Raw genomic sequence first — 27,327 nt, 5'->3', positions numbered from 1 at the left:
GCTGGCCCACAACGCTCTGCTCTACGGGAGAAAAGCTTGCTCTCTGCTCTACCTCTCTGCGGTGTTCCCAGGACCCACAGACAGGCTGCTGCCGGGGAAGCTCTGCGGCGGGAAACCTCCTCGGTCTGTTTAGGAGCAGCTTCCAGTGACTCCCGAGGTCCCCGCCTGCCAGGGTCCCTCCCCACGTGCCAGCAACCAGAGCCACGGGCATGCTGGGAAAACCACCCCCAGGCCTTTGCCCAGGTCCAAAGTCTCTGAGAACCGGAGGCCACACACTACAGAAGGCCCTGAGGACATGACCCCTGACCTGGACAGCTCCAGGGATCAAGGGGAAAGAGGTGGGGGTTTGGGGAGGTGTACCCCGCCCGGATCCTGTAGCCTGCAAGCAACATGCTGCCTGCGAGGAGCAGGCAGGCCATCTTCTGGGGCCAGAAACGAACAACACAATCAGGCACCGCAGGGGCTGGGCCCAGAGGCGTCTGGAAACGCTCTGCAGAAAGGGGAAGAGCCAAGGGCGGCCCAGAGCTGCCACCCCACATCGGGGACTGTGACAGCCACCGCAACACCAGGAGTCACGGCCGGGGGAGATGGCCGCAGAACGGTTACCCTGCCCTGACTTGCGAGGCCAGCAGGGTTACTTCAGGGAAGAGCCTCCTCCCAATAGAAACAACCCCAACTGCGCCGAGCCGTGCGGCCACTCGCTCCGTGGCCAGCTGGCTCCATGGCACCGAGCTCCACGCCACAGGCGGCATCATCACGGAGGAAGGGCAACGTTTGTCCCAGGGATATAACCCCTCAGTCAAAAGCACTTAATGGTGCTCACTCCTGTAAAACACCAGGCTTCCAGGGTGACCCTGTACCTCCGTGCAGATGTGAGAGGTGTGCTGTGCCCAAGCCTCCCTCACAGACCTGTGGGCACAGCGTGGAGTAACCTGTGTCATCTCGGCTCCTCACATAACCACCCATTCACTGTCACCTGTCTCTCACAGATGAAGAGTGGGCACTGGTCTCACCTGCCTTTTTGCTGGGACCTGTAAAAGGTCAACAGGCCCAGAGGCACCACTGCCCGGCCTGCAGGTTGCGCAAGTGCCTGGATGCTGGCAGGAAGGACAGTGAGCTGGCCCCTCCCATCGCAGGAACCCACCGACTTCGCTCTGCTGCTCCTTGTTCCCGCGGAGCATTCGCTACAGCAGGCAGAGCTACTGAAGACCAGGCAGATGACGTCACTGTCCTGCTCACCTCCCTCCAGTCCATGACCTCACGGCCTTGCTCCCCAGGCCACCCTCATGGCTGTCCCCCTTTCTCAATGCATCCCAGCCACACAGCGGGGGAGCCGCCCTCAGACACGCTGGCACCCCTCGGACCTCTGCGCTTGCCTGACCATCCCTCCCCCAGAAGCTCACGGGATGCCCTCGGCTTGCTTTCTCTTCTCTCCCCGGTGTAGTGCCTGCCACACAGCGGGTGGCTGGTAATTGTTGAGTTAATCACACGATGCCTTTCTGTGTCCACGCTATGAGGCTACGCTCCCACGTAATGTAACGGGGCTCACACCGTCAGCATGCCCAAGGTCACTCAGCTGAGAAGCTGTGGAGGCAGTATGCAGACTTGCCTGTCTGATTTCCAAACTCTTGGTTCCCATGGCGTTGCACTATTTTCCCATGTGAGCAGTGGGAACTGTAGAAGTCAAACAATCTTGATTTGAATTCAATCTACATCACTTAACTATTCTGTGACCTTGAATCTCCGCCTGTCTACGTTTCTGAAAAGTATGGGTACAACACCTGTGGGTGACAAACCCTGTGTCTACCCGTAGGGTTGTTTCATCCCATCAGGTGCGACCGCAGAGCCTTTGAGATCATAATGCCGTACAGACATAAGGCGATGCTTCAGGTGTCAAGAGCCCTCCCTCTTCAACTTTCCCTTAGGAGCCAAGCCTAGCCTGTCTCCACCACAGCGCCTTGCTCTCTGCCAGTGCCCACAGGCTGGAGAAGGTGGATAGGACACCCACCATCCTCAGCCTCCGGGACTCCAGCCAAGGCCAAGCAGGCCTCTGGACTCCCTCCCGCGCATCCTTTGCTGTGCAGGGTGGCCGGGCCCCAGACCACGGCCGGCAGGGAGGTGCTCTCTGCTGATGTCGAGAGCTTGGTTGCATCTCTTGCCAGGCACAGTGATCCTGTCTGCAGGCTGGCATTGCGGCGAGCAAAGCAGGTCCAGCGCCGGCACAGAAAGCACCCGAGCACAGTAAGGAGAGGAAAAAGCTAATCCAGGCACACCTGGGGACCCACTCCTGCCACCTGTTAGACCAATTTGTGCGGTTCAGGGTGAGCACTCACAGGACTTGGGCTGGAATGTGACCAAAAGGGTAACCAAGGAGGACAGCCTGAGGGCGGGGCAGCGTGCCGCGTACCAATTCAGAGGCCAGGACTTCTCCAGGACCCCCGAAGAGGCCGGCTCCTCAGCCTGGAACCTTTTAAGGCTGGAGGGACCGAAGGAGAGCGCTGGGCCCTGGGCCTCCCTCAGCTCTGACCTCTGCAGCCTCCAGCTCCCCTGTTTGCCCACCCCCAGCGCACGCCCACCCACTCCCTGCGCTGCCTCTGCACACGCACCTTGCAGACATCAACACGTTCACAGCACAGCCAGTCGTCAAGGCCACCAGGCCCTGCCCTCTCCAGTGTGGCCTCCCCGCCGCTCAGGAAGAAAGCACTGCCGTCAATGACCCTCCGCACCACCACCGACAAAACAAAGAGAACAGCACAACAATCCACTGGCAAACTGACCGCCGGCCTTCACGAGCGCCACGTCTGGAATTCCCACCCCTGGTTTGTGCCTGTCAAAAGCGGGAGCTCCTTCCGCAGTTCAGACTCCAGTCTGAAGTGCCCCATGTCCCACTCCCCACAGGCCCAGCCCGTGGAGGGCCAGGCCTCCCTCCTCAGGGGGAGCTTCGAGATCTGTCATCTCCAAACACATTCCTCTGTGGCCTCTGCTACCCGAGAAGACGGACCTCCTGCTTGTAGGACAGCACAGGGCACGTGTCTTCGTCCTCGTGGCATGGCCGAGGCCAGGGGACCGAAGGCTCCGAATGCTGGTCTCCCCCGCAGTGGGGTTCCAGAAAGTTTTTAGAGCTGCTTTCACTTCCATAGGGCACTGTGGCGGCCGCAGCTCCAGGAACCTGAGTGTGCTCACGGCTGCCTGGCCCCCTTCTGCCTGGTGAGCCTCCCCCAAAACCCAGAAGCTTCCTCCCAACACCTATGCCAAACTCCCAGCTCCTCCAATCTGTCCCTCCCGGGCCTGTTGGTCCTCCAATCTGCAGAATGCATCTCCCCCAACCTGGGGCCCCTGGACACTATACAGCCCCCTCATTCTTCCTGCTCCCTCTTACAGACCGGCCCAGGGTTCCCAGAGGGAGACTGACCAACTGCAGGAGACAGTGGGCTCTGCAGAGCTACATCACAGGCCAGCGGCCAGGGCCCGGCTGGCACAGGGATGGACTTGGCAGCTGCACCAGGGAAGGAGGAAGGGAACTGGCTCAGCGGGAGCTTCTCACGGGCCTCCTTGGGGACCCACCCGTGGGCCTCACTCCCGCCCTCTCCCTAGTGTAGTGCCCACATGGCTCCTGCCGCTCTCGGATCACTCTTCCCAGCTTTTTGGTTCAGGAGACGCAAAGCGGCTGCTCACGGGCTCTGCACCAGCATTCCTGAGACTGGTGCCATCCACATTTTGCCTGCCCAACTTCTCAGACAAAAGTGCCTGTCGGGAGTGGTGCTCCCTCTTTCCTGGGCCTCTCCCCTCCTCCTCACCGGCCCATCCTTCCATTTTCATTCCCCTAGAAGTTTTGCTCACATGCAGCTTCCTGGCAAAGCCCTGGCTCTACAGTCCGTCCCCAGCTCTGAGGTGTCTCCCCTTCTGTTCTGCTCACTCCACCAGCCGACCTGGGATGCTCCTGACCACAGAACACACCCACCTTCTAGAACTGCTGAGAAGGCCAGACCCTCAGATTCCTCACAGTTCAAGTTCTAGCCAATTCTGGGGCTTTCTTCACTCAGGGCCCTCAGAGCTTGGGGTTCAAGGGAAATGGCAGAGGCGCCGGGGACCCTGGGACCTTGGCAAGGTCTTTTACCCCAGGGCACTGTCTCTGCTGTGCACAGCAAGCCTCACTGTGGGCAGTTTGGGGCTCGGGGCCTCGGACGCTCAGCTGCCACATTACCCTCCTTTCCCCGAGGCCCCATGCCCTCCTCCTCCAAAGGCTTCTGTATGCGAAGCTGCTGGGCTCCGGGCTGATCCGGAGCATTAACAACGCGCACGAACAAAGCCAGCACCTGTGGGCTGCGCTGCGGGATGCCTCTGGTGCGGGGTCTGCCGCGGCCAGCACCGCCTGGCCTGACACACTGGCCTGGAGAGTGCCGGCGCTGGGCCCAGAGGAAAGGGCGCCACGGTTTCCGTGAGAGCCTGCAGCACTAGCTGCCCCTCGTGCAGTCGGGGCGCAGCGGTGTGACGTGGGAGTTGTTCTCTGGAAGCACGGGAAACAGGGAGGAGGAGCTCCTCTGGGAATGGGTGGCCCCACTTTCTGAGGTCACGGTTCTTTCCCAGCCTGAGGCTCTGGGGTGGCAAACGGACGGCGCAATCCCGTGCAGACATTCCTGCTCTGAAGAGGAAGAGGTGAGGAGCTTTAATCCAGTCCACAGGGAAATGAAGAAGGGGAGCACGAGGAGGCAACTCAGCCAGACAGGCCCTGCCCCTTCTCCCTTAGCCAGAGCCACAGCGGGACAGACGGCATGTGCGGGGGCAGGGGCGGTCCTCAAACCATCGTCTCATCAGTGAGGGCACGGCCCCGGCCCCTCTCTGCTCCTGGGACCCAGAGGTCACCCAGCCAGGTGGGCTCCAGAGAAGGCCCAGTCTCTGGCCTTGGGTACCTAACTCAGAGGCTGCAGCTGCTGTGGGGGCTCGGACGCCTCAGCCCACAGTGACGCTGAAGCCACAGTGGAACCTGTTGCGCCAGTGGTTGAGGAAGGCCCCCAGGGCGAGGGTGACGGGCAGCGGAGGCATCTTCTTCTCCAGCACGGCGCCCACACACCAGTTACTGTCCACCACGCCTGCAGCAGGAGATGCGGGCCAGGTTAGGTACCCGGGCTTGCAGAAAGGAGTTGGCAGAAGTAAGGGGGAGCGTCCCCGCCCCCTACCAGCCCCCCATCCCACAACACCTCCGAGTGTGGTCTCAATCATCCTCACCTTTAAACACCATGTTGGCCTGGGGCAGAGTCAGGTGGTAACCAAAGGAGAAGGTGGTGTCTTGTAGCCTGGTGTTTGCCTCAAACTCCACGCCAACCTGAACCTGAGGATGGGAGAGGGTCTGTCTCTGTAGAGACTGCAGGGTCCTGATGGGCCGGCAGCAGGAGGCACGCGTGAAATGTATGGGAAGCGCAGGCGGAAGACAGCCAGTCCGCAGGGCCTGTGGAGGCCCAGGGTGGGCACAAGGGCACGAGTGACATGCGGGTGGTGGCGGGGTCAGTCATCTCACCTGCTCATTTGCCCTGTGGTAATAACTTGCATGGGCCCCACCTGATCCCACATTCAATGTAGCGACCCAGTGTACAGCTGTGAAAAGCAAAGGCGGAGGACAGGAGCATTACTGCCGTGGACACAGGCCAGGAAACCCAGCCAAGTCCAGCATTCCCCTCCATCACGCCCTCGCAGCATACCGGAGTACTTCCCCGCTAGCGTCAAGATGGCCCCCTCTTCGCCTGGCCGCCGGTGATACACTAACTCTCCTCCCAACACCAGCCGATGTGTGAGGCTCTGCAGGAAGTGAGCGACCACGATCACTGGGAGTGGGAGACAAGAGTCAGGCCTAGAGACAACAGGCCGGCCTGCCCTCCCCCGCAGGGACCCCACCCAGCCTGCCCATAGGGTTCTTCTCTAAGCCCTGAGCTGTGCAGATGATGAAGAGGACCGCCAACATCGGCAGGTGGGCAGCCAAAATAAAAAGAACCCTGTCCCAGTTCTCACCGGACTCCCCAATCAAGTCAGGATTTCCTAGGGTCAGAGTCGCTGTGTAGTCATCTCCCCGGTACTCGCTGTCAAACTGCCAGGTCAGGAACTTGGACTGCTGCGTCTGGGATGGAGCGCGAGAAGTAAGATCTCCCTCCCTCTCTGCCATCACGGTCGCCTCTGCTCCTCCCCCTGGGGCCGCGGAGCAGGACATTCATGGAGGAAAGAAACCCTCGGATGGAGGCAGGAACCATGGGTCACCTGGAAGACAGCCTTGGCTCGGAGCCGTTCTGCCAAGAGGAGCAGGACCTGGGCGTTGAGGCTGCCACTGCTGTCCCAATCACCTACCACAGTGGGGAAAACCTGTTGAAGAGCTAGACAGTCAGACTAAGCTGGGCTAGGGTTCCATTCAGCCGAAACCCAAATACGATGGGCTTTAACAGCACCCAGCGCCCCCTAGTGGAGTCACAAAGAAAAACTCCCACTCAATCACACAGCGTCCCTCCTCTCTCCCATTCAGAAGAAACCCGAAGGAACAAGAGGTGCCCTCCCCGTAACACACACATTTCCTCCTCCTACTGGCGGGCTCTTAGAGAGATGGCCCGGCGTGTGGAGCCCTCACCTCGGTGGGGCTGAGTTGCCAGTCCCCTGCATAGGCCGCGTGCAGGTGATAGCCAGGCAGGCCCAGAGCACTCAGGTGGACAGTGTGAGCCACCTGCGGGAAGAGAAGCCAGTGGAGGAGAGCATTCCTGCTGCATCAGTCCCCATCTCACCCTTCATCCCGTCCCCATCCAGGCCTTTTAAGAATCCCAACTATCCAGCACATACTGAGGGTCACCTGACTAAAAGCAACAAGTCCCACAAGCAAGGGAGTTAGAGCCCGGCTCCTCCCCCCTCTTCCCGCAGCGTGGCGGGGCAGGGAGCAGAGGAAGGAGAGGGTGGGGCCGGGCAGGAGGCGCAGTGAGGAGGGGCCAGAGAAGTGGGAGCACCTGGAAATGGCTGCTCAGAACCTTGTTGACAACGAGCTTCACTCCCTCCATCTGTCCTGGGAATACATCTGAAGGTGGGGAGGGAGGGAAGGAAGGAGTAAGCACAGAGAGGAGCCCCGACCCCAAGAAGCAGTCCCCGTGCGTGTCACAGCAAGCGCTTTGGAGGAACTGACCTCCTTTCCGGTTCTGCAACAAAACGCTCCACTCCATTGCGGCACCTGGTCCTCCCTGAGGCCGGAAGCCCGGCGTGATCTCCCTTTCCTGCTCCCATCTCTGCACGCCAGCATGCAAGACAGCCCCCCTCGGCCCCTTCCACCCGAGTTCAAGCGCTCACCTTTGCACAGGCGGTGCAGCTCATCGAAGCTCCCGGGGTTGGGCAGAGGTTCCTCTCGACGGGGGCTGCGGCGGGGCAAAGCCCCCATCGGAGCCAGGCCCAACGTGTTCCCCATTTCAGTCCAGAGGACAGGGAGGGGCCGGGGTGAGCCTGGAAAGGATGCTATTCCTCCCTCTACCCCCCACGGGCCCCACCCCCCATCATCCGGCTCCCCAGCCCCCGAAACTTCCACATGGTCCGACGCTAGGCCTGGAACAAGAAGAGCGGGGGCGAGGGCACCGGTGTGGGCACTGAATCGCAGGCACAGTCCCGTCCCACCTTTGGTCCCACAGCCCCACCTGTCATCCGTCCCTTCCCCCATCTCTAACCCTAACCCCTCACCGGCCTCCCCCCGCTTCCTAGTCTTTCTACTCTCCATCCCGAGGCCGCAAGGCGAGGTTCGCCACGTATCGGTCGCCTTACCGCCTCAGACCTTCGTGCTGCCCCTTCCCCCCCGGCACACCCCGGTCATCTTGATGGGGGCAGCCATCTTGAGTGATGGCAGGACTGCGGCTTCACGCTGCTGTCTCAGCGTGGTCATGAGCACCATCTTGGAACCGGGCAAAAGAAAGCTTTTAAAGACCCGACCCTCCCTTGACTGGGCCCCGCCCAATCTATTAAAAATAAGCGGCCTTGATCTCCCAGGGGCCAATGGGAGAGGAGGAGGCCGAGGAGTGGCAGGCGCCGCGTCCAGAGAGCTCCAGCCTTGGAGCTGCGGAGGCGGGGCTTGCGGGCAGCTCCCGAGACTGACTCGGAGATGATTGGCTTGGTCCGCGGCTTCTCCAAGGTCGACGTGGGAGCGCACGGGACTCTGGAGGGAGCATCTCGGAGCCTGGGCCGTCGAAGCTCCCTCCATCATACAGCGTGGAGACCTGCCTTGGAGAGGAGGGCAGAGGAAACGACGGGGAAGACTCATTTTCAACCCGGGTTCAATCGCCCCTCGGCACCCCCACCCCAGGATCGCCTGGGCTCCTCCTCGTAGGCCTCCACGACGCTCTGCAAATGCGAGCTGCTCGTCAGCACGGCCGTCCTAGAACGCGCTCCTGCACTCCCTCTCAGAGTTCTGCTGGTCCTCTCGGAATGGGACCGCGTGTGAGCGCTTGGGGTGTGGAGGAGCAGGGGCTGCAGCCTCAATTCTAGCAGAACCGGCCCCTGAAACAGCTGCCCCTGTAATTAATCAATCCTTCCTTCCCTGATTCCCCAGGCAGAGCTGGCAAATAAAATCCCGGAATATGGGCCCCGCCCCCAAATGCGCTCCACTCCAGGGCCAGGCGGGAGTCAGTGGAGTGCCTTCCAGCACTGGGGGCTCCACAGGGAAATAAGGGGGGAGCCGTCGCTGGTCCTCGCATCTCCACCCCCATCTCTCGGGAATGTCCTGCTACACTTTGACGGCAACAAGGAGAAAGATGCAAATGCTTCTGATATCTATTCCGCTGACTTCACCCAGATGCCTGGGGAATGGACCTCCCTCCCTCCCTCCCTCTCTCCCTCCCTATTTGGGCAGAGGGGTGCTGTGGCCCCTGCTGACTCACTTCTGCTGGCTACCACCTCGACCTGATAAGGTGGCCCAATGACCAGGGACCTTCAACTTCTACCCTTTAACATGACCCTCTTTTCCTACCAGAGCCTTCCAACGGGGTGGAGGACAGAGGCTGCTTTCTGACTTTGGGAGTAGGGTGTGATAATTGGTCAACATGTTTTCAACCCTGTCTCATCACACATTAACTGAGGAAGGGACCAGAGTGAATCACCTGCCCTCTGACCCTCATCCCTACCCCTAATTTCAACTCCTTTCTCCTTTCTTCTGTTCCCCAAAACCTCTTGCAAGTTGCAGTGAAGGGGGGGGGGGGTAGAGTTGGGGAGACAAAATCTACTCCTAATGGGACAGAGTTATTGAGAGCTGAGGGTTGATTGATATGTCAGAGCTTCCAGAGAAACATAAGCACTCTTACTTCCTGCAGCACTCAGAGCTAGGGACTGCTACCCCAGACCCCAGCAGAGTGAACCTCCAGTAGGCCTAAAGGACACCCCCTTGCCGCCACGAAGGCCTGCACCAGGCGTCCCCATGCACTTGTCCTCTCCTCCCCCATCTCTCCAACTTGTTTATTCCAACATGGTCCACCCCAATGTCCCTCCACAGTCCTTGTCACCTGACGGGTGTGGGGAAGCAAGCAGATACGTAGCCCCTGCCTCCCCAGCCAGGCCAGGCGCAGGCACAAGGACAGAGGTGCTGGCCAGTGGGGAGCATCCAAGGAGGACCAAGTTTTAACTGTGGGGAGAGAAGGGACCCGGTTGGAGTGGGCACCTAGGAAGGGTCCCTGGGAAGGGGCTGAAGCCGCCCAGCTTCAGTGCCGCCCCACCTCCATCTGTTCCAGGCCACCTCCCCACGTCACCACCATGAAGCTGCTTTTAGTGACGGTGCTGCTCCTCACCATCTCTGGCCTCGAAGGTGGGTGGGGAGTGGAGGGGAGTCCCAAGGAGAAGGCAGTAAGGGTCCTGGCTGCCCGTCTGTCAGTTCTGTGCCCAGATCTGGCAACTCCAGGGCTCAAAACGAAGACCATCCCCCCTCTAAAGCCAGAAAACCCATCAAAGGCCTGGAGTGGGAGGCCTGTTTGGGCTGGGCACTGGCAGTGGCATCGCCGGAGGCCAGGACTCAGTATTGGGGACCAGCTGAAAAGGGCGGGTGTTTCTGTGTGCCCAGGAGCCTTGGTCCGGAGGCAGGCGGAGGAGACGAGCCTGCAGAGCCTGTTCTCTCTGCACCTGCAAACCGTGACCGACTATGGCAAGGACCTGGTGGAGCAGGTCAAGGGCCCAGAAGTCCAGGCCCAGGCCAAGTACGTCTCAGCAAGGGCGGATTCAGGGCCCACAGGAGACGGAGCTCAGGGTGGAGATTGGGGAAATTGAGCTTCGAAACGGAGAGAACAGTTGCCTCATCCCTCCAGGCCCATGGGCCTTGTGGACAGATGGGCCACAGCAGCTGGGTTGTGGATTTCTGTCTCCAGGTGTGTTCCTCCAGGGCTTGCCTCTCCTCCTAGAGCTGTGCCCTGTGCCGTGCCAGCATGGACCAGGCACTGAGCTGGGGGACTTGGGTCCCACCTCCCATACCACCAAGGCCCCTGCCAGTGCCTTGGTTCCTTACACTGACCTCTAACCCTCATATATCCAGGATTTACTTGGAGAAGACACGTGAGCAGCTGACCCGCTGGTCAAGAAGGCTGGAAATGATCTGATGAGCTTCCTCAATTACTTCGTGGTATTCCAATCACTGCTGGACACCCAGCCACCCCAAGCTGGCCCCTAGGACACGTCTGGCCAGCCTCCAGCCCCCTCCCTCCCCACCGCTTGCTTCTGCAGTAAATAGTGAAGGAGTCCATGGTGAGCTTTCTGAGGACGGGAGGAGGAGGCTGCTTGGGTGTGAAGGGTGGAGAAAGGGTCCCGGAGACAAGTGTGGGAAATGGCAGAGTGGGCACCACGGAGTCCCCTCCAGGCCCGGAACGGCTCCGAGGAGATGAAGAGCCTCTGCATGGCCCTGGCTGGTTTGGCTCAGTGGATAGAGCGTCGGCCTGCGGACAGAAAGGTCCCAGGTACGATTCCTGGTCAAGGGCACGTGCCCGGATTGTGGGCTCGATCCCCAGTGTGGGGCGTGCAGGAGGCAGCTGATCCATGATTCTCTCTCATCATTAATGTTTCTATCTCTCTCTCCCCTCCCTTCCTCTCTGAAATCAATAAAAATATGTTAAAAATAAAAAAGAACCTTTGCATGGATGCAGGGCTGAGAAAGGCATGAGACTCAGGCTGGATTCTTGGCCTTGGGCAGATCACAGGAAACGAGGACTCCCTCAGAAGCTCCTCTCCATCATCCTATGAAGAGAAGAAAGCTTCCAAAACGTGAACCCACAGATGTCACCCAAGGCCCTCTCTTCCCTTCCGAGCCAGGGAACACTGCTTTCTCCCACGCCCCGGCCTACAGTAAAAGGTGTGGCTCACTCTCCCCAAACTGCTCTCACCTGGACCCCTATCTGGGGACACCTTTCCACACCCTCCCCATTCTTACCTGGTGCTGTCAGCCCTGGCCCCGCTGCCACTGGAGAGCCTGGAACCGGCAGACACCACACCAGTTCAGGCCTGGCAGGCTCCCGCTGGGTGGACATGTGGGACTAGAGATGCTGAAAGCCATGATGCCTGGATTAAATCAAGCAGAACAGAAAGTGGACTGGGTGGCTGTGCAAGGCGGAGGGAAGTGGAGGCATTGCCAGAAACTTATTCCCGCTTTACCTCTAAAACAGTTGCTTCCCTCCCTGACACACTTCTCATGTCTCATCTGAAATTGCCTTCAGATGAGGCTCCAATTTCTTCTGCATATTGATGAGCCTCAGCCCTCATGACCATCTTCCTCCCCTTCTTTCCCAGTACCTGTGGGTTTCTCATGTGCTAAAGTGTACAGGGACAGACCTCAGTCTGTCCCTTGTAGGACAACCTAGTTTAACTTGACAGGTTAAACTACGAAGAGCCTGAATACTCACAGGGTTAGTGAGCAGAGCAAATGGTACAGGAGTTGGGAAAATGCGTTGACAAGTGTGAGTCACTGTGAGAGTAAAGAACTGCCCAGCCTGGGTGGCCTGGGCACAGGCCAGAGTCCCATCTGAGAGGCTGCTGGGTCTGAGGCAGGACGGGCCGCAGCAGATGGGATGCAAAGACTTCCAGCCCTGGCCGGTGGGCTCTGTTGGTTGGAGCATCATCCCATATGCTAGAAGGTGGAGGGTGTGATTCTTAGGGCACATACCCAGGGGCAACCGATCAATGTTTCTCTCTCTCTCTCTTTCTCTCTCTAAGAAAGAACCCCTGATCAGTGTTCTCAGTGGTTAGAGCATCGGCCCACGCACTAAAGGGTCACCGGTTCAATTCTCAGTCAAGGGCATGTACCTGGGTTGCAGATTTGATCCCTGGGGTCAGGGCACATGCAGAAGGCTTCCCAGGAATCCCGCCTCATGCTGGAAACAGGACAGGCGCTGAGGAGGGGTTCCTTCACCGCCCACCCATGCACTCAAGGAGCTCCCCTCCCTTCAGGACCCAACTTGTCCCCTTTGTCTTGCCCACATCCAATCCCTCCCTGTTCCGCTAAGGGCCCTTTTGCCCCAGAACCCGCTGAAAACTCACTGTCCCCATGCAACCTTTCCTTAGGGCCGTGGTCGGCAAACTGCGGCTCGTGAGCCACATGCGACTCTTTGGCCCCTTGAGTGTGGCTCTTCCACAAAATACCACAGCCTGGGCGAGTCTATTTTGAAGAAGTGGCGTTAGAAGAAGTTTAAGTTTAAAAAATTTGGCTCTCAGAAGAAATGTCAATCGTTGTGCTGTTGACTAATGAGTTTGCCGACCACTGCCTTAGGGCATCACATGAGCCTTCCTCACATCGTCCCTCCTGATGCTGGGCTTTTGGGCCAGCCGGCCACGGGCACGGTGAGCTGACCTAGAGACTCTGACGCCCACTGTGATTGAATTGGTCGCTCTTTGAGGCTGGGCAGCCAGGCTTTCCCACAGTCCAGAAGTCTCTTCTTAGGTTCGAATGTCTCTGAATGTGCCCAGAATCCCAACATGCAAGTACCTGCTCCTGCTCCAAACTAGAGGCCTGGGGCCAGGCGTCTCATTTGTCCCCTCACAGTAGCATTTGCCCTTCAATTGAGCAAAATAGCCTGGCGTTTGACACTGAGCTGTGAGGTCAGGCGTGGGACTCTCTTCCTCCCAATGGCAACTTCAGTACCCGGCCAGAGCCCTGCAGAGGCTCAGTGTACAAGGAAGGAAACAAGGAGTGGAGCCCAATCTGTGGCGGCTTTATTGGTGCTGTTCCCTTCCCATCGCCCGGTGGGAACTGGGAGTAGGGAGGGGGGGCAGTGGGGGAGCTGGGTGCAGGGAAGGAGGGGGCGGTCGGAGGAGACTAGCATAAGCATATTAATGAGCAGGATCTGAGCACAGGCCTTGGGCAGGGAAGAGGAACCAATGGGTCCATTCATGGGGGCATAACGTCTTTACATGGGAGGTCTTGGGCATTAATGGCGGGAGGCATATGTGGTGTCAGCCATGGGGCTGGGCAGGAACTGGGAGCAGGAGGACGTGACCAAGGGCATCTGTCCTGCAAGTTACTCTGTCGGTTTCTGATGCTTCAGGGTCTCATAAGTCTCCTGGTTCCGGGGGCTCAGGCCCTGGAAGTGAAGGTCAGAGGACAGTCAGGAGCTTGCGTCCCTCCATGGCTCCCACTCACCCCCACAGATCCTGCTGTTCCAAAGGTCACTCATAATCCACCCTCTCCTGCGGACTTCCTGGCATTGGGGGTGGGCGGGGCCAGCTCACTCACCGTGTAAATGCCATCTGACTTCTGTGGAGGCAAAGGAGCAACTTTTCAGAGACCCACACATCCTCCAGGGCCCCCCAGCATCTTCTTCCACACCCAGGGACATATCAGCAAGGGGTGGGACTTGTCACCTGTGACTTGGCTGGGTGGCAGGGCGGGTAGGGTGAGGTGGGAAGGGGTCTCTGAATATGCAGGTCAGCACCTCCCAGGGCTGCAGGCCCCAAGGCTATAGCCCAGAGGGCTGAGTCCGCAAAACTGTTGACACCTGGGTGTAGGGAGGGGCATCCATACCTGATAGGCTACAGCTGCCTTTCGCACCTGGATCTGGAGTAGAGGAAGGTCGTTAGCAAGAGCAATGTTAGTGGCCCATCCCCCTTCCCTCCAAACTTGGTGGGTTTCTCCTTAAAGCCATGCTGCCACCACTGTCCCCGTTTTCGACCCCACCCACCTGCCCAGCCTCACCTTGAGACGACAGTAGAGCAGGGTTAGGATGATCCCGTACAGAAACAGGATTGCATCCAGGATGTAGCAGATCTGAGGCTCTCCCAGGGCCTCTGAGGGGAGAGAGGGTGGCCATGGGGCGAAGACATCAGGGAAGGGAGGACTCTGGGAGGGAGGCCAGGCCTGAGGGTGCTCTCCAGGGAAGCTTGCTCTTTCTCTGGATTCCTCTCCTCAGCCTCGGAGAGAGGCTGGAACTCAGTGCACTAAGCCCCGAGGACTTCCCTCAGCCCCGGCCTTTCCTGTGAGCACTGGGGTTCCTCAGGCTCGGCTGAGCACTTCATGGCCCTCAAGGGACTCATCTAAGTGCACAAGGCAAAGCCAAAACCTCAGCCCGGAGGGCAGGGCGAGGGGCAGGCAGTGACAAATGTCAGCGAAGAAACCACAGGAGCGGCTGCTCAGTCCTGTGACCTGTGGCTGAGAGCTGGACAGGAAGGATGTGAGCTGGGGAAGGGCGGGAGGGCCATTACTCTGTTATTGGTCATCTAGCCTCTGCCACATGGCGCTCTGCCCACCAGACACTGGGGCATGTAAAACAAGGCACCTGCTTCCCCGGCCTCAGGGGTGCCCACACCCCGGCACAGTCCTCCAGGAAGGCCCCCAGCTGAGATTCCGTCTCGGGGACGCGGTGTCTGTGGGACCCTACCCTGTTCCTCACACCCTGGGCCACGGAGAGGAAGTTTGTGCACTTAAAGAAGTAAAATAGGGTCTGAGCTCCTATCTGCCCATCACCCTGGCCTCTGTCACATGGCTCCCGGGCCTGTGACTTTTTATTCTGCGACGAAGGTCTCTCACACTCCATGTTGATAAATCTCAAAGCTGCCTGTTTGGGAAACGTCGCCATCTTACCGATGACGAAACCAAGGCTCAAGCAAGCGAAGCAGCTCCCTCAGGGCAGTCAGTGACACTGGAAGCAAAGCCGAGCTTCCTGCCCTCGCGCGTGCTCTCCCCAGGCCTCAGCGGGGCTCCCAGCGCACGGCTGCTCTCGGACCCTTCCACCTTCATAGCTGGGTTGGTGCAACCTTCCTTCCATCTTTCAATTTCCCCCAATTCCCTCCAGTTCCACTAATCCTGTCCCCGCCAAACTGCAGCCACAACCATCCATCTTGTAACATTCACACAAGACAGCCCTGGGAGCAAGAGGTGAGAGTTCATAAGCTGACTGCTGCCTTTCCCATCCTGCCTCGGTTTCCCCGAGGGTGCTCAGGTCTCTAGATGCTCACACTGCCCACCCTCCGCGCAATGGCTGATGGGAGGTGCATGTTTGCCATGACATGGAAGCAGCAAGCACAGCTGTGTGGCTAGCCTGGCCTCACTCCCTCGCACAAGGTCAGGCTCTGCTCCCCACAGGCACTCGACAGATAGTACTTAACCAGCTGGAGGTCAGCTCCTCCTGGACAAGACCAAAGGCACCCACAGGAAACGCAGCTTTTCCCAGACCAGCTTTTTATGTCACACACTCCCCTCCCTGCCAGCTGGAGCCTGGGGTGCCTATCAATCCTCAGATGGGGACAAGGAAGGAGGAAACTGACTTTTGTGCCCAGATGGAACCACACAGACCCAGCCGGAGTCCCTGTGCCCAGCTGCCCACTGCTGTCCCCCACCCCCAGGGTCCCTGCCTCACCCCCCCACATGCCCTTGACTCCCACCTGGGAGTCTAGTTCACTGTCCCTCACCTGATTGTTCAACCGAAAGGAGTACGAGCAGGAGCGCCGCGGGAATCATCTTGGGCGGGCGGAGGGGCGGCACGAGCTGAGGGCCGGCGCAGCTGTGCTGGTGAGCAGCTCCCTGACCACAGAGTTCCCCCCTTCCTGCCACGCCTCCCCCAGCTCTGGCCCCTTCCCCTTCCTGCGCTAGAAACCAGGCGGCTCCCGGAAGGGCCAACTAAGGGAGCAGAGCAGTGTGGGCCCTTCCGCCTCAGGCGTCCAGTGACTGGGGCTCGGCCTCCACAGGAGGGGACTCCCATGCTGGGAAAGACTCCCCTTCCCACAGCCCTGCTCAGACACACGCCTGTGAGCACGGCCACCTGGCTCCCAAGGACCCATGCGAGCCTTTTCCCTTCCGCCGGGAAGACCCCTGGCCCTGCTTTGAGCGGTACTGGTCTGTGTGGGCACCAAAGTCTGGGCGGGGGGGGCGCTGAGGGAAAAGAGGAAACGGGGAATGGAGAAGTGGAAAGGACAAGAGTCAGAGAAGGGGCGGAGAGGAACAGGAAAAACTGCTAAGACGGAATCTAACAGAGAAGTACAAGGTTAACAAACACCCAAGTTTCCCATGAAAATGAAAGACAGTGCGATACTAAGACATACCAGAAGCTTTGGCATAGGGACCAGAGGCGGCTAATTTATTACTCTTTCTTTTCTAGAACACACACAGAAAGCCTGACAGCGCATGCCGTGTACACACACAGCCCGTTTCCAACGACGACAGGCTCCGCACAGAAGTCGAGAGGCAGGGAGATGAAGTGCTGCTGTCCTGCTCACCGGTCGACTTCGCCAAACACAATATCCTGGGTGCCTAGGAGGCCGGGGAGGACAAAGTACTGTCACCCAGGATCCAGAGCTCTCTGTGCCTGAGACTGAGGATCTGAGTCCACACCCTGAGTCTCTGCGGAACAGGAAGTGTCCAGATTCTGTCCCCACATAGGGGCCCAGTGCCTCTGTCTACACAACAGCCTCGTACCTATGATGGCAACGACGTCCGCCAGCATGTGTCCCTTAGACATCTTGTCCAAACCAGCCTGCAGATGGGGAGAGCGACAGCGCTAGCAAGGCTACCAGGGCAGACGGAGGGAAGTGCACAGGCATCTCAACCAAAGGCAAGCATAGTGGAGTCAAGAGTCATCGGGACTGGTTCTTACCAGGTGGGCAAAGCCAGGAGCCTTGATCTTGCATCGATAAGGGCGGCTGCTGCCATCAGACACCAGGTACACCCCAAACTCTCCCTGCCCAAGGAGGAAGGAGACGGCTGCCATCAGCAGGAAGTAGCTGCTCCTCGCCATTTGACCCTCTTGTCACCCACACCCTCACCAACATGTCTCCAGCCGCCCACTCCTTCCCCTCCTCTCACCTTAGGAGCCTCAATGGCCGTGTATGTGGCCCCCGGAGGAACCTGGTAGCCCTCAGTGTACAACTTAAAGTGATGGATCAGGGACTCCATAGACGTCTGGAGGGAAAGGGGAGCATCAATAACTCAGATCCACAGTCTCCTCGCCACTCCGGCACAGGAAACAGTCTCTCCCCTCAGGGAGACTTAGAAGTGAGCAGAGAAGACAGAGGAAGAGGAGGCCCCAGGAGCTGGAGACTCTCATCGAGTGAGTTCTCCGCAAATGGACTGAATGCCAGGATCCTCTCACTTGCCCTGCGGGACCTCCCCTCCTCGCCCTGCAGCTACCTTCATCTCGGCTCGCTTGGGCGGAGACACTTTGGCATCATCAACCTTGATCTCCCCAGGAGGCATCTTGTTCAGACACTGAGAGATGATTCGAAGGGACTGGCGCATCTCCTCCACCCGGCACAGGTACCTGAGGGAGACGAGAGAGCCCGGAGCACAGGCTCCGACCTGAAAAGCGCTGCGATTCCCTCATTCCTCCTCGCCGAGCACCTGGGCGTGGCCTGGCCACCACAGCAAGCCTGCAGTCTTCGATTCTGGTACTGGGCCTGTCCCCAAGTCTTCTCCTAATGTTCTCAGACCCTGTCCAGTAACATTTCCCTCTTTGATCACCATCTTAAACACTTTCTGGAGTACAGAATGGGTGAGAGTCAGACAGACTCAAAAAGCAACAGGAAATCTCATTCAGGGTCAGTACACAGGAACGAGATTCAAAGCTGAGGATCTGGTGGGAAGAACCTGGGTCGGGAGTCTAAGTCTCAACTCTAGCGGAATAATCCTGGGCTCTTCTCTGACCTTCATGCCTCCACTTCCTCAGCGATCAAATGCAGCCACACTAGTTCGAAGGCAGAAGGACACCGTCAGGGTAAAACAAGGTGTCACATGAAAGTGCTTTGAAAAGCACTCACACACACAGGAAAGTAGCTGAGGGGAAAGTTAAGGGACACCAGCTGGACCGTGAGCTAAAGGAGGACCTGGGCCTCACCTGTCATAGCAGTCCCCTCGGGAGCCAATTGGAACATCAAAGTCCACCTGGTCATAAACGTCATAGGGCTGGGTCTTCCGCAGGTCCCACTGGATGCCTGAGCCCCGCAGCATCACCCCACTGCAGAGACCAGACAGCAACAAGGGCTGCTCTCCACACACCAAGAAAGGCACCCTCCCTCCCTTAATCTTCCTGCCCCCGCCACACCCCCTGCTCTGGGCAGCACACAAATTCAGAGTGTAACCAGGAAGGTCCAGGAAGCCGTGTTCTCAGTCCAGAACCCCCACCCCCAGGGGAGAAGCCTGGTCTTTTACCTAAAGCCGTAGTTCAGTGCGTCTTCGGCAGTTACAACCCCAATGTCAACTGTCCGATTTCGCCAGATCCTATTGTTGGTCAGCATCTGTTGGCCAAGAAAACACCTTTCAAATGTCCAACACCTCTGTGTCTTTTAGCACTGGGGACCAAAACCCCACAAATCCTGCTTGAGGAGAAAAGAGGGATTTCCCCCCACTGACTCCTATCTCACCTCCTCCACCTCATCAATCCGAAGAGAGAAGTTTTTAGAAAACTGATAAATGTCATCCATAAGCCCAAGGGGTAGGTCCTAGAAGCCAGATGGAGAGTGACAGTGAGCACAGCAGAGCCTCCGGCCAGGGCCACACGGTGGCTTTTCCATCAGCCAGTGCTGCCCTCCAGTGGTCACAAAGGACTCAAGCATGGACGGAAGCTGGGGGCTGCTCACCTGGTGCACCCCTCCTGGGCGGATGTAAGCAGCATGCATCCGAGCCCCCGACACTCGCTCGTAGAACTCAAACATCTGGATGGGACACAGGGAATTGGGGACAAAATCCTGGACCCCTAAGTCTGACCACATGGTGGTGCACTCCCCTGCCCCTCACAACAGAATCCCTGAAGAATATAACTGGCCCCTAAAAGAATATAACCCAGGTTAAGTAAACCTCCTCCCCTAAGTGTTCCCCCTGCGTCCTCTCTCGTTACACCTTCATACCTTCTCCACTTCCTCATCTCCTTCCCCATTCCTATTCTTCCTTCCTTCTCCTACCTTCTCCCTTTCTTCAAACATCCAGAAGAAAGGGGTCATGGCCCCAATGTCCAAGGCATGTGTGGTCACAGCCATGATGTGGTTCAACAGCCGTGTGATTTCCCCAAACAGCACTGCAGAAAGGGGAGGACAAGAAAGGGGCCAAAGGTCCAGGCTGACAGCAGGCCTGGCAGAGCCCGGGGTCTGCACACTAAGCTGGGCCCGGGAGAGGGCTGGGCGTACCTCGGATCCACTGTGCCCGAGGAGGAGGCTGGATGTTCAGCAATTTCTCCACAGCTAGCGAGTAAGCCTGCTCATTGCACATCATGGACACATAGTCCAGCCGGTCAAAGTATGGAAGGGCCTGGAAAGAGGGAGGAACCAGGTCCCCCCTCAGGGCCAGGAGCCCTCAAGGATACCTAATCCCAACAGTGTGCTGGGCAGGGGACCCTGAATCGTGTTTGCCAGTCTCCTCAGTGAAAACACTCTGACCAGGAACCATTTCCAGCTCCCACACACGACTGAGCACAGGTCTGACGCAGGATGACCGGGGCCCAGCACCCCACTGCCAACCGTCCTCTAGGTCATCAGTCTTAGGAGTCCCCATCCCCGGAGTTTGGACAGAAGGAAGGTGGGAATTGTTTCTGGTAGGAAGGACTCCTTCCCAGAACACCAGACTCTAAGTCCCAGCTTAGTTTCCAGGAAGGGGCGGAGCTGAGACACTCCTCTTTGGGACAGCCAGTTCTTGTACTGATGTCACTGTGACGTGGGGCAGTGCTCAGGGTTAACACCACGGACTCTGGGACCAGAAGCCACCACTGCCTGAAATCTCCAGGGGAAAGTGCAATCTGGCTGGCTGGCTCTTCATCCGAACCCATCACCCTCTCATCAAGACCTTTCTTCGTGACAGTGAAAAAAACTTTCAGGTTCCTACCCCAGATCCGGTTCCTTTAACTCTGACCCTCACACCTGGGTCACATAGTTCTCTTAAAAATGTCAAACTCTGTCACTGACTCCCTCCTGGTCACTCTGACTCACTGAGTATTTCGAAAGCAAGCACACAGCTGGAAGATACAATCTTCAGCTGTTAATCCTGGGAGCTGGGTCTCTCTCCTCTGTCCCTGCCCCAGGAAGCCTGGCTTTGACACTGAGTGCAATAGAAGAGCAGGGAAGCTGAGGCACTACAGGAAGGACACGGGGCAGCCCAAAGCCAGCCCGAGAAAAGCTGTGAGTGCAGCTCTAGCTACAAAGCATTCCTACTGGGTAAACCAAGTCCAGGTGGTTCAAGTCCTGCGTCCCCTGCCACAACCCTTCCTCCTCCCAACCAACACTGTCCTCACAACCTCCACAGGCTAGTCCCTCACAACCCTCCACCCCTGGAGTTTTGGGGACAGCCAGCTGGCAATGCCCCAGGTCCCGTGCACAGGCCTCTGTGTGCCCACACCTGCAAGTAAGTCTTGTGTTCAATGAGCTTCTCGGTGCCTCGGTGCAGCAGCCCGATGTGAGGGTCACACTTCCGCACCATCTCCCCACTCAGCTCCATCACTAGGCGTAGCACACCATGGGCTGCTGGGTGCTGGGGCCCAAAGTTCAGGGTCAGGTTTGACACCATTGTGTCCTTTGGAGGGTCCACATCTGAGAAGGGGGAAAGAGTTCAGAGCCAAATGGCAACTCCCTTGGGAGCCCACAGGAGGCAGCAGGGGTTACCCTTTCCCTGCCCTCCACACTGCTGGTTTCCTCATCTCCAGGAGGACCACTGAGTGGGAAAAGCTTTTTGAGAGGGATGACAAAACCACTCCCCACATCACCCAGATTACCCTTGTAATAATAAATAATAATAATAATAATAATGGCTAACACCTATATGGCCCTTATTATATGCCCTGCACTACTCTAACCATTTTACTTAATTAATTCTCCTATGAGTACCAGGTACTTTTGTTATCCCCATTTTACTGGCAAAACTGAGGCCAGAAAGGATAAATGACTTCACAGAGCCTGTACTAGACTCAGCCTGTTCAGCTCCAAGGTCCACACTCTTTTTCTTTTTTTTTTTTTTTTGTTTATTTCAAGGTCCACACTCTTAACCACTAGGATGCACTGCTCTCCAAATGCTTCTCATGATGGCCCACCAGGAAATGGGAGAGAGAAACATCAATGATGAGAGAGAATCATGGATCGGCTGCCTCCTGCATGCCCCTGTCGGGGATCGAGCCCACAACGCAGGCATGTGCCCTGACCAGGAATCAACCTGGCAACTTTCGGTGCACAGGACAACACCCAACCAACTGAGCCACACCAGCCAGGACTGACTCTCAAGAATGTTACAATTAAGCCCTAGCTCTTGTGGCTCAATGAATAGTGTCAGCCTGTGGACTGAAGGGTCCTGGGTTTGATTCCGGTCAAGGGCACATGCCCAGGTTGTGGGCTCAATCCCCAGTTGGAGGTGTGCAGGAGGCAGCTGATCAATGGTTCTCTCTCATCACTGACATTTCTATCTCTCTCTCCCTCTCCCTTCCTCTCTGAAATCAATTTTTAAAAGTACTTAAAAAAAAAAAGTTACAGCCCTAACTGGTTTGGCTCAGTGGATAGAGCATCGGCCTGCGGACTGAAGGGTCCCAGGTTCGATTCCGGTCAAGGGCATGTACCTTGGTTGCAGGCACATCCCCAGTGGGAGGTGCGCAGGAGGCAGCTGATCGATGTTTCTCTCCCATCAATGTTTCTCACTCTCTATCCCTCTCCCTTCCTCTCTGTAAAAAAATCAATAAAATATATTAAAAAAAAAAAAAAGTTACAATTTAATTTGGGAAATAAGTACCTGTGAGAAACTAGTAAAACAGGCCAAACTGACAAGTTACCAATTCAGTGGCTCAGCCATTAAGTATTTAAAGGGAGGGAAAAGCACTGTGAAGACCTGAGCTGGCTCTTAAGTTCAAATGATTCAGAGGCAGAGAGAAGAGATCTTCCGGGTGTGAATCCACACGGGTCAAATCTTAGCGTAAAGTGTTTCTGGAACTCTTACCTGCCCCAAGGCAGATCAGTATTGGCAGGCAGTGCTACTATTTTTTAAAAATATATTTTTATTGATTTCAGAGAGGAGGAGGGAGAGATGGGAACATCGATGACAGAGAATCTTTGATTGGCTGCCTCCTGCAAGCCCCCCACTGGGTATCAAGCCCACAACCCGGGCATGTGCCCTTGACTGGAATCGAACTGGAGCCCTAGCTGGTTTGGCTCAGTGGATAGAGCATCAACTTGTGGACTGAAGGGTCCCAGATTCGATTCTGGTCAAGGGCATGTGCCTGGGTTGTGGGCTCAATCCCAGTACGGGGCGTGCAGGAGGCAGCTGATCGATGATTCTCTCTCATCATTGATGTTTCTCTCTCTCTTTTTCCCTTCCTCTGTGAAATCAATAAAATATATTTTTTTAAAAAGAAAAAGTAACTAGAAGTGCCTTTAAAGGTTTTTGAGCATGCGAATGATTGACATGGTAAATGGATCTTTGGGGACAATGAAGGCAATGACACTGGATTAGGATAGCAGATCAGGGCAGGAGCCCAGTGAAGAGACTCCTGAAACAACCAAGGTCTGACACAAAATACATCTGGACACAAAGGGGTGATGTGCCCTGATGCACATGAGGAAAGAGCTGTAGGGCTTGGTGACTTACTGGGCACAGACGGAAGGCAAGAGAAGACTGAGCCAAGGTGACTAAAAAGTGTCAATTCTGAGAGATTAGGAAAAAGGCAGTGCCACTGATCTGAATCAAAAAGTCAAAGTGGAAAGACTGGTTTTGATGGAGGAAAAAATGTTTTGTTTTGTTTTTTAAATTTTTTTTTAATATATTTTATTGATTTTTTACAGAGAGGAAGGGAGAGGGACAGAGAGTCAGAAACATCGATGAGAGAGAAACATCGATCAGCTGCCTCCCGCACACCTCCCACTGGGGTTGTGCCCGCAACCAAGGTACATGCCCCTGACCGGAATCGAACCTGGGACCTTTCAGTCCGCAGGCCGACGCTCTAGCCACTGAGCCAAACCGGTTTCGGCGAGGAAAAAATGTTTGTATTCAGGAAGGTTTCCTTTGTGTCCAGCCAGGGAGATGGAAACATAATGAACCTCTTGGAAAAGTTGAAGCTAAAGATATAAATTTGGTAGAGTCCGCCACATGGCTCAGCGGTTGAGTGTTGACCCATGAACCAGGAGGTCCCGGTTCAATTCCTGGTAAGGACACTTGCCCAGGTTGCAGGCTCGATCCCCAGTGTGGGGCATGAAGGAGGCAGCCGATCAATGATTGTCTCTCATCATTGATGTTTCTCTCTTACCCTCTCCCTTCCTCTCCGAAATCGATTTATATATATATATATATATATATATATATATATATATATATATATATATATGTGTGTGTGTATGTGTGTGTATATATATATATATACACACACATATATATGTGTGTATATATATATATATATATATATATATACACACACACATATAAATAAATTTAATGTCATCTTTACAAAAATCCTTGGTAGGGACCTACTATTTCTTTTCTCCTGGAATGTTCTTCTGTTCCTTCTCTACTTGACAAACACCTGCTACCAGCACTGTTACTGTTTGTTGACTTGCATGGAGAAAGAAGCCGAAGGGTGAGGGCTACGCCTCCTAAAACAGCGCTCAGCAGTATAAGTCAGGTGGGCAGGGGCCCTGGCACTCACCATTCCAAGGTGGAGGTTTCCAGTGGGCTGTTTCCTTGGTGGGGTACATGACCGCTCCCCCAAACTGCTCTGCCCACTCCACATCTGGCTGCCACTGCCGGGCACCTCTATGGAGTTCAAGGCACAGGCTGAACAGTGCTTGGTTCCTGTTCCCATCCACCCTCGGGGGGCAGACCCCGGAAGGAGGCCTGGATCCTTCAATGCCAAGTGCCTGACACGGGCTACCGCAGCTTTGGCAGAATCAGCGGGACCCCTAGCCGTCCTATCCCCCTAACAGCTTATTCCAGAACCACTTCATCCCCCACCCTGCGCACGAAGCCTGGCATCCCAGCTCCTCCCGTCCGCGTCATTCAAGGTCAGCTGGGGAGACAGAGGGCGCCTGCTGCCTCCTTGGCTCGGCTCAGGTGTGAGCAGAGCGATGCACCCGGCCAACCCGGGGTCGCCATTTGTGCTCCTCCTTTACTCTTTTCCCACGTGTCACCGCTGGCATTCCACCCGTGACGGGGTTCAGGAGAGGCAGCAGAGATAAGGGGAAGGGGGCACTATGTCAACGTCGAGGGGCAGGGTCTCCCTCCACCTCATTTCACCGCTGGCCGAACGAGCTCGAGACTCCTTTCCTCGGCCAGGGCGGGCGCCGCGGCCCCTGGGGTCCGAGACAGCGGGCCTGGGCTGGGGGTCACGGTCCAGGTCACCCTTTCCTAGGGGGCCCCAGTGGCCGTGGAGTTCCCAGTCACGGGGATAGCGCGTCGGGTGGATGCCCGGGTCTCACCTGCTGGGCTGCCCTGGCAGCCGGCCCCCAGCGCCGGGCCGCAGCAGCTGGGCCGCAGCGCCCCCGAGGCCGCGCACAGCCCTCAGCGCCGCCATGTCGCCGCTGCACACGGCGGAGGAGGCCGGGCGGATGTCCCGCCTGCGCACCCCCGGAAGTCCCTCCTGCGCACCTCGGGAGGGCCGTGCGCCCTTCGGCACAATGCGACCGCCATCTTGGAAGCTGGCGGGGTCGCCCACCCGAACTTGACGACTTCCGGGTCCGCGCCTCAGCCTCGCGGAGGCTTAAATGGGGACTGAGGAGGCTGTTCCCTCCGTTACTGTCGGCCTTTCTGGGCGGGAGCCCTGGGGCCTCGCGTCTCCCGCCTGGGGTGGTCCCACCCGAAAGCCAGCCCGCGTCCATTGTCGCAGTAGCTCAGAGAGAAGTGGCCCGCGGGGCGGGCGATCCCGACACCAGGCCCCCGGCGGGGAGCCCCGCGGTGATGGAGGGACGGCCCCCAGAGTGGCAGACCTAGCGGGCGCCTAGGGACGCCTCTCACCCGCCTCCACCTGCGTCATTGTTGCCCCCTCGGGTCTTGCGGACACGAGGCTCCGTCCTGGCGGAGCCACAGAAAAGCGACCCCTGAGCGGGGCGGGGCCGCCGGCCCGAGTACGGGGCCCCCTGAGCCTGAGCGCAGGCTACACAAGGCCCCCGGGGCCCTGGTCACAGCCACCGGAGGAGGGCAAGGACCGGAAACTCAGCCGCGGAGAATGGGGGCCGGCTTCCCGCCAGGGAGGGGTCTGATGGGAACCGAGCGAGGGTGGGGCATCTTCCTGACCGCAGGAACCGCCGGGATCCTGGCCGGGCCGACAGCCCCACGGCCAGGCGGAGGCCTGCCCCCCGCCTTCCCTCCCGGTTGGGACCGCGAGTGCTGAGGGTGCATTGATGTGCCCTGCTCCGTCCCGGGAGGAGAGCGCGGACAGGCTGCGGGGGACGACTTGAGCTGGGACGGTGAGGGCTGCGGGGCCCCAAGGACACTGCATCTTTTGTGCCTCTCCTGCTGCGCCCCCACACTGCTGCGGAGACTCTAAGGCCCTTTGTCTCACCGCTTAGTCACCCCCTTTGTCCTCGTCTCAGAATGGGGGTGGCAAGGGCAGTGCGGTCCTCTGGTGATGGCGCGTCCGGCCCCGGCCCTCTCCCAGCCTTGGACTCCCCAGCCCCAGCTCCCTCCGCTTAGGGTCGGGGCCTGGGGTGGGTCCGGGGTGGACCAAACGGAAGCAATGGCACCAGGGCAGGTATTCGCCACCTGAACAGGAAGGGAGGGCGAGGATGTGTGGGGGACAGGAGGTGACGAGGCAGAGAGGGAATGGACAAGTGGGGGAGGTGGCCCTTCTCTGGGGAAGGGAAGGGACGGGACTGCACCCTGCTTCCTGGGGAAATCCTGGGGAAACGAGGGCCGCAGCAAGGGGTGAGCCCTGCGTCTGAACCCTTCCCCCTGCCTTGGGGCCCCTACCGAGACCTGCCCGCGGACCTCTCCCCGCCTCAAGCCTGGGCTCCTGTGGGTGACCCTGTAACTCAGCTGCCTCCACTCGCCCCGTCCCACAGGAACAAGAAATAAAAGATGACGGCATGTTGCCAGGCCCGTGGGTTGCAGGCTCAAACCCCAGTGGGGGGCATGCAGGAGGCACCTGATCCCACAGATGATTCTCATCATCGATGTTTCTATCTCTCTTTCTCCCTTCGTCTCTGAAATCAATAGAAATATATATTTTTTAACTTTAAAAAATAAAAGCCCTGCCGAAACTGGTTTGGCTCAGTGGATAGAGTGTCAGCCTGCGGACTGAAGGGTCCCAGGTTCGATTCCAGTCAAGGGCATGTATCTTGGTTGCGGGCACATCCCCAGTGGGAGGTGTGCAGAAGGCAGCTGATCGATGTTTCTCTTTCATCGATGTTTCTAACTCTCTATCTCTCTCCCTTCCTCTCTGTAAAAAAATCAATAAAATATATTAAAAAAAATAAAAATAAAAGCTCTATCCCTGACCGGTGTGGCTCAGTGGATAGACCATCCACCTGCTGACTCAAGGGTCCCAGGTTCGATTCCGGTCAAGGGCATGTACCTTGGTTGCGGGCACATCCCCAGTAGGAGGTGTGCAGGAGGCAGCTGATTGATGCTTCTCTCTCATTGATGTTTCTGGCTCTCTCTCCCTCTCCCTTCCTCTCTGTAGAAAATCAGTAAAAAATATTTTAAAAATAAAATAAAAGCCCTACCGGGTTTGGCTCAATGGACTGAAGGGTCCTGGTTTGATTCTGTGTGGGAGTCAACAATGGATGTCTCACATCGATGTTTCTGTCTCGCCCCCTCCCTCCCACTCTCTCTAAAAAATCAATGGAACCCTAGCCGGTTTGGCTCAGTGGATAGAGCATTGGCCTGCAAACTGAAAGGTCCCAGGTTCGACTCCGGACACGCCCGGGTTGTGGGCTTGATCCATGATTCTCTCTCACCATGGATGTTTCTCTCTCTCCCTCTTCCTTCCT

The 27,327-nt window shown here is 57.3% G+C and overlaps 5 protein-coding genes across 8 annotated transcripts; 2 read left to right on the top strand and 3 right to left on the bottom strand.

Moving 5' to 3' along the window:
• Positions 1 to 958: 958 nt before the first annotated feature.
• NR1I3 (nuclear receptor subfamily 1 group I member 3) lies at positions 959 to 3,552 on the top strand (the record flags this gene model as incomplete). The annotated part of the gene is given in 4 exon segments (XM_080647772.1): positions 959 to 1,440; positions 2,899 to 3,108; positions 3,110 to 3,124; positions 3,126 to 3,552. Coding segments are annotated over 4 exon segments (993 nt in total), but the record flags the coding sequence as incomplete, so codon positions are not given.
• Positions 3,553 to 4,643: 1,091 nt separating this feature from the next.
• Positions 4,644 to 8,540, bottom strand: TOMM40L (translocase of outer mitochondrial membrane 40 like). 2 transcript variants are annotated; one of them, XM_080647371.1, is made up of 10 exons: positions 7,771 to 8,540; positions 7,309 to 7,557; positions 6,975 to 7,042; positions 6,608 to 6,700; positions 6,247 to 6,348; positions 6,004 to 6,109; positions 5,697 to 5,819; positions 5,516 to 5,592; positions 5,227 to 5,329; positions 4,644 to 5,090 (listed from the first exon to the last, which is right to left on the bottom strand). In XM_080647371.1, the coding sequence occupies exons 2-10, from the start codon at positions 7,421 to 7,423 to the stop codon at positions 4,951 to 4,953; spliced, it is 927 nt and encodes a 308-aa protein (XP_080503497.1). In that variant the 5' UTR covers positions 7,424 to 7,557; positions 7,771 to 8,540; the 3' UTR covers positions 4,644 to 4,950. The 2 variants fall into 2 exon arrangements, with proteins under 2 accessions (XP_080503497.1, XP_080503498.1); XM_080647372.1 differs by lacking the exon at positions 6,247 to 6,348 and having other exon boundaries at positions 7,771 to 7,875.
• Positions 8,541 to 9,744: 1,204 nt separating this feature from the next.
• APOA2 (apolipoprotein A2) lies at positions 9,745 to 10,755 on the top strand (the record flags this gene model as incomplete). The annotated part of the gene is given in 4 exon segments (XM_080647373.1): positions 9,745 to 9,796; positions 10,049 to 10,181; positions 10,514 to 10,542; positions 10,545 to 10,755. Coding segments are annotated over 4 exon segments (318 nt in total). The 3' UTR covers positions 10,649 to 10,755.
• A 2,399-nt stretch (positions 10,756 to 13,154) lies between these two features.
• On the bottom strand, positions 13,155 to 16,327 carry FCER1G (Fc epsilon receptor Ig). The gene is made up of 5 exons (XM_080649425.1): positions 15,868 to 16,327; positions 14,156 to 14,247; positions 13,985 to 14,017; positions 13,697 to 13,717; positions 13,155 to 13,544 (listed from the first exon to the last, which is right to left on the bottom strand). The coding sequence occupies exons 1-5, from the start codon at positions 15,914 to 15,916 to the stop codon at positions 13,482 to 13,484; spliced, it is 258 nt and encodes an 85-aa protein (XP_080505551.1). The 5' UTR covers positions 15,917 to 16,327; the 3' UTR covers positions 13,155 to 13,481.
• A 184-nt stretch (positions 16,328 to 16,511) lies between these two features.
• On the bottom strand, positions 16,512 to 26,537 carry NDUFS2 (NADH:ubiquinone oxidoreductase core subunit S2). 3 transcript variants are annotated; one of them, XM_080649422.1, is made up of 14 exons: positions 25,899 to 26,537; positions 24,048 to 24,154; positions 20,771 to 20,961; positions 19,570 to 19,690; positions 19,348 to 19,460; positions 19,027 to 19,101; positions 18,811 to 18,888; positions 18,599 to 18,684; positions 18,285 to 18,404; positions 17,582 to 17,711; positions 17,258 to 17,353; positions 17,049 to 17,132; positions 16,871 to 16,928; positions 16,512 to 16,705 (listed from the first exon to the last, which is right to left on the bottom strand). In XM_080649422.1, exons 1-14 carry the CDS (start codon positions 26,504 to 26,506, stop codon positions 16,668 to 16,670), a joined length of 1,905 nt encoding a protein of 634 aa, XP_080505548.1. In that variant the 5' UTR covers positions 26,507 to 26,537; the 3' UTR covers positions 16,512 to 16,667. The 3 variants fall into 3 exon arrangements, with proteins under 3 accessions (XP_080505548.1, XP_080505549.1, XP_080505550.1); XM_080649423.1 differs by lacking the exon at positions 25,899 to 26,537 and adding an exon at positions 24,817 to 25,513; XM_080649424.1 differs by lacking the exons at positions 24,048 to 24,154; positions 25,899 to 26,537 and adding an exon at positions 24,817 to 24,939.
• Between the last annotated feature and the right edge of the window lie 790 nt (positions 26,538 to 27,327).

This window comes from Plecotus auritus (genome assembly GCF_963455305.1).
Source record: "Plecotus auritus genome assembly, chromosome: 12".
Lineage (NCBI taxonomy): Eukaryota > Metazoa > Chordata > Mammalia > Chiroptera > Vespertilionidae > Plecotus > Plecotus auritus.
This window is presented reverse-complemented; position numbering and strand designations above follow the sequence as displayed.